General features: G+C 37.7%; 1 protein-coding gene across 1 annotated transcript; it reads right to left on the reverse strand.

Annotated features, from left to right (window-relative positions):
• Nucleotides 1–4254: 4254 nt before the first annotated feature.
• Nucleotides 4255–4944, reverse strand: LOC104245855 (uncharacterized). The gene is made up of 2 exons (XM_070172856.1): nt 4698–4944; nt 4255–4592 (listed from the first exon to the last, which is right to left on the reverse strand). Exons 1-2 carry the CDS (start codon nt 4942–4944, stop codon nt 4255–4257), a joined length of 585 nt encoding a protein of 194 aa, XP_070028957.1.
• Nucleotides 4945–5835: the final 891 nt, after the last annotated feature.

Consider the following 5835-nt stretch of genomic DNA (forward strand, 5'->3'; position numbering starts at 1 on the left):
TGATTTGTAAATGGGATCGGGTGGCACGTCGCCACGGAAATATAGGAAATGGGAACGGGTTGCATGCCTACAACGAAATATATGAAATGGGAGCGGGTTGCACGGCTGCAACGAGATATATGAAATGAGAGGGAATTGCACGCTTGCAACGAGATATATGAAATGGGAGCAGGTTGCACGCCTGCAACAAGATTAAATGGGAGCGGGTTGCACGCATGCAATGAGATATGTGAAATGGGAGAGGGTTGCACGCCTGCAACGAGATATGTGAAATGGGAGCGGGTTGCACGCCTGCAATGAGATATATGAAATGGGATCGGGTTGCACGTCTGCAACAAGAAAGAAATGAAAGTGAATACTGTGTTTGTTTTCCTCATTTTTGTTGGCAACTAAATTATGGTTTCTTTACATTCCTCTTTAGCATTTTGTTGTTATCTGATACTCCCCGTAGCATGATTTTCCCTCCCCATCTTTAACTGTGAATATCTGTTTTTATTTTCCGATGTATATGATTTAACTGCACAGGTTTATTTGGTAGTCTGGTCCTAGCCTCATCACTACTTTGCTGAGGTTAGGCTAGGCACTTACCAGCACATGAGGTCGGTTGTGCTGATACTACACTCTGCACTGTGTGCAGATCCCGGTGCAGCAACTTTTGGACCGCAGTGAGGGTGCTGTCTTCAGTCCATTCAGGCGACCCGAGGCAGTCCTGCAGGCGTCCGCAGGCCTTGGCGTCTCCTTCTATCTTTCTATACTGTTTCTTCTATGTATTTTTGAAACAGCTTGTATTTATCTTTCGAACCTTTATTTGTAGTACTCTTAGACAGTCTGTGAAATTGTGACACCAGATCTGGGTAGCTTTTAGTTATGGAATTGTGTTGGTAATATTGAAATCGTTACATTTCTTTTCTTCCGCTTATTGAATTTCGCTGTTTATTTGGTGTTGTTCGCCATTGTTAAAGGATTAAAATATATGTAAAAGGTTAAGTAATTAGAACAATTGGCTTGCCTAGCTTTCATTAGTAGGCGTCATCACGACCCCCGAGGGTGGAAAATCCGGGTCGTGATAATACCTTTTTCAATTCTTTTGGAGATCTACTTTAACTTACCTTGGTTCCGGACTCTGAGATATTACTTTTATAAAAGTTTGTTTCATTTTTACGTAAGCTATCACAATGTTTTACTTTTTGACGAGTACAAAACACAACACGAAATTGATGCTCATTAGCCAAAGATAGTATAATTTAATTATCGTCTCCACATAGATTGGATTTAAAAAATACTCTAGTAATTTCTGATTTAGCTGCTATTCAAGATGATCAAAACTTGATTTGGATTGATTACGAATTACGATTAACTACTAAAGTAAAGCAATTGACAATTGACTGCAAAGAACTATAGATTAGTAGAGTTGGCTTCTTATCAATATGAGGAATAAGGGTTTTGACAGGATAGATGCAAGATAGCTACTTGGGATCAAACTCTAGTTTAATTCACTATAATAGTTTAATGATTCTCACGAATTCACTCAATGAGTAGTTCAAACGTGTAGCCAAGACTCGTCTCTCGATTAGATCGTAACTCTACGAGATGAACTAATATAAACACTTTGAAAATATGCAAGCATGCGTTAATGGATTAGTTTTTAGGAAAACGTCTCTCGAATATTCTCCTAACTTGATTTAATCAACAATTTAACAAGCTCTTTCAATTACTTAAGAGAATCAATAAATTAAATCAAATAAAATAATATAAATATAATCACCAAAATATTTCTCTTTCGATTAAATAAATCAGTGAATAAAGTTGCAATGATTCTAAGCTCCATAAACGAATTCAAGCAAAGAACTAGAGTTAAACTCCACAAATATTTATCAAAACACCATATCCATCAAATCCTATGTGAAACTACTCCATATTCATGGAGAAATTCATCACAAATAAAGTTAAATAATAAGAAAACATGAATTCAATCCAAACTCGGGTGTTGATTAGAGAAAAAAATGATGAATCCTTGTGCTTTGAGTCTCCAATGATCTTCCAATCTCCCGTAGCTCAAAAGTCCTCTAAAATTCGTATTTTTAATGTATTTATACCATGTAGGAATAGGCCCAGACGAAACTATCCTTTCCAAGTCATAGTGGGAAAAGTTGGACGAGAAAATACACTATAGCGACGCACCAGTTGGGAAAGTTTAGAGGCCTATTTCTTAGCTATGTAGGAATTTCGCACTAGCACCCCGCGCCCCGCTATGCATGGCGCGGCAGGGTAGTGGAATTTTCTCAAAGTAATTTTATTTTCTCATTTTTTTAATATCCAAACTTGGTCCTCGACCCCCGAACGTGATCCCGACTTAATTTTTTAGGCTTTTACTCAGACTTCAAATCTCCAACTTATTCAAATTAGCTCCAAATTATCTTAATAGCTCGGAATCATTTCATGCAAGATATAAAACATGTAATAAGCACAAATTACCATTATTTAAGATCAACTACAAGTAAAATAAAGTGAATAGAGTGCAAGCTATGACTAAAATACGGGTTCTATCCTACCATCAACATCCCACACTTAAATCATTGCTTGTCCTCGAGCAATCAAACTGAACTTCATATAGACGACCTTCTTATCAGACAACTTTCCTAAAGCATCATGCCAAGGATATTTAAAGCCGACTAAGAACCCTATCATAACATCCTAGCCTCAAAACTCGACTCAAAAGCACCACATGTTTTTCAAAACCCCCCTCACTTAATCAAACATAGAAGCCACAGACATTACCTTTCCTTCACAAATCATGTGCCCTCACACCAAAGATAGAGAATAGTTCCACACACAATAAAATTCAAGAACAAATAGGAACTCAAGATAGAAATAATTAACTCACTCTCAGAAATATAATTCATGCGCCACAGAAAATGTACCATAGGCTTGCTCGTAGTGTAGTACTCTACTAATTTGAGCTCATTCAGTCAAGGATAAAGTAGGATTTTATTTTGGTTGTAATGTAGGCTGCAGGACGAGTAGGATACATTTGAATATAGTGACTACATCTCTCTAAGCACTTTAATGAATACGCATTTACAATTTAACCCCCACACTTGTGTTGAATCAAACCCCTACCTTCACATCATATTTACACCAAGCTCCTAATTCCTTTAAGTACATACACATCACATTTACCACTAGCATTGAATAATTTTCTTTCTAATAAATACAAATACCAACATTATTTTTTTCAAATAGTGCACCTTTCTCCTTTTCTAGTAGTTCCACTCAAAACTTAACCATACCTCCACTTAGCTTTTACCAAGCTCATAAATATATCAAGTTCTCAAAAGAGGTAAACGTTTCAAATAGATAGTCAATTCAAACAAAGAGGTCAGACTTGTAGTGTGGTTGCATAGAAAAAGGATTACAGGCTCAACGGGGCTAATTAAGATACATCACACTTAGGCAGGTCACAGACATGTAATTGGCTCAACAAAGAAATGCCTATATCACTTCCTAAACTGAAAAAGACTACTATTTAACTTTGCAAATATACAGGGAAAGTTCTAGACATCAACTGACATGCACAAAATATCAACTAAATCTCACACACACATTGGCACATAATTCATTTAGGATCGGATATATCCTGACTCTTTAGTCAAAGCAGTTAAGCAAAGTCATAATCAAAGAATTTAAGGTACATATCCATGAGTCAAGAATTGAGCCTAGGCGTCATGACTAAGGAACTCACTACTCTCAAGGAACAACAAAATCGAAAAAAGTCACCTCCATTTAATACCATAGCACAAGACTTCAAAGTTCCTAACTAAATAAAAACTAACTACACCCGGCTCAAACAAAACCCTTGAAAAAGAACCGCAACACAAAGAAAAAAGGAGGAATTGTTACACTACCTAAGAAAAACAAAAAAAAAATTCTTTGACTTTTATCCCTCAAGAAGACAGTCGAGGAAATCCATCGTCCGGTAAAAAAAAATTCAAAAGAAGCAAAAAAGAGACACACGTGTATATATTTCCATCATTCCCTACCCGACACTTCAAATTGTGGCATGTCCCTATGACACACAAATAAAAAGCAAGAGGTAAAGGAAACTTTCCTCATTCATCTAGTCTGGGTTTTAATCGAAGTCGGGATCTCTTTTGCATGCCCGACCCAATGCACATATCCATGCCGAGAGCTTCTTTTTGACCTTCTTTGGGTACACCCCACACTTATCAGTTTTACTCTCTCCAAGTTGCTCTGTTAGGCCCCCCTTTCTCCTTCCATCTTGAAAATCAACCTTTCTTCCCCTACGCTGAGCATGAGTTGCCTTTCCTGAATATCCAGAATTGCTCTACCCATAGCCTTGAAGGATCTTCTTAAAATTAGAGGAACATCCCTATTCTCCTCCATGTGTACCACAATCAAGTTCACAGAGAACACAAATTTATCTACCCGAACTAGCACATCTTCTACTATTCTTTCAAGTATGATTGTGGTTTGATCCGCCAGCTGCAAGGACACATGTATTAACCTGATTTCTCCAATCTCTCCCTCTAATTTCCTGAAAATAGACAAAAGCATAAGATTAATAGAAGCACCTGAATCACACAAAGATTTTTTAAATTTAGTATTTCCTAAAGAGCAAGGTATAGTAAAACTCCCTGGATCTCTACACTTTTGAGGGAGCTTATTTTGCAGGATACCACTACAATGCTCGGTGAGCTTGACCACTAATGTCTCTTCCTCTTTCCGCAACTTGTATAATATATCCTTCAAGAATTTAGCATTAGTTGGCATCTGTGAAAGCACCTCTGTAAAATGTATATTCACATGCACTTGCTTGAACACTTCTAGAAAGCGCCCAAATTGTTTGTCCAACTTCTCTCTTCTTTGCTTCTGGGGGAAAGGTAGAGCATGCATGTATTTGCTCTCCTTAGTATCCTTATCCATTGAAATTCCATCTTTCTTCTTCTTTTGATCTCTAGTCTTCCCCCACTTCTTCAGGCCATCACTTCACCTTCTTGAATGTTGTTATTTTTCTGCTCCTCCACAATCTCTACATGTCTTTCAATCAACTCATTCTTTTGTTTTTCCCTGGGATACTCCAATACGTGCCCACTCCTTAAAGACACTATATTTATTATCTCTTTTGTATTTTTTTATATATCAGCAGGGAGAGTTGTTGGAACCCTCTTAGACAATAGATTAGCAAGTTGCCCCACCTGTCTCTCCAGGTTTTGAATGGTTGTGCCCTATTCTCGGATAGCTATGCACTATTCTCGTATTACTGAGCCATGTGTTTCAAGCCTCTCATTTGTCTTAATAATAAAGGCCTTCATCAGATCTTTCATGCTAGACTGATTAGACTGTGGAGGCTAATATTGCTGCCTTTGCTGATTTTGAAAACCTGGAGCTCCTTGTCCTTGGTATTTGGAGTTATTTTGCTGCCACGAGTTCAGACTACCACTTGGTGAACTCCAAGAAAAACATGGGTGCCTCTGTCCCATAGAGTTAAAATTACTACCACTATGGTAGTTTCCTCTATCAAAGCTTCCCATAACATTTACCACTTCATCTGCAGCTGAGTCCTGATATTCATGCGTTTGATGACCCATTCCACATAAATCACAAATTGTTGATGGTTGGCTCTGGACCTTGACTAAGGTAAACTTTCTTATCTCTTTGGCCATGATGTCTCGCTAGGCTTGCACTGATGTGCTAGAATCTACTTGATGAACCCCAATTGATTTTCTTCTATCATTACTCTTAGCAGGCCACTGGTTATCATCATAAGAAAGCTTATCAAGAATTGCTACAATTTCCTTAGGAGTCTTCTTCAGT

This window comes from Nicotiana sylvestris, chromosome 4 (genome assembly GCF_000393655.2).
Source record: "Nicotiana sylvestris chromosome 4, ASM39365v2, whole genome shotgun sequence".
NCBI classification, from domain to species: Eukaryota; Viridiplantae; Streptophyta; class Magnoliopsida; order Solanales; family Solanaceae; genus Nicotiana; species Nicotiana sylvestris.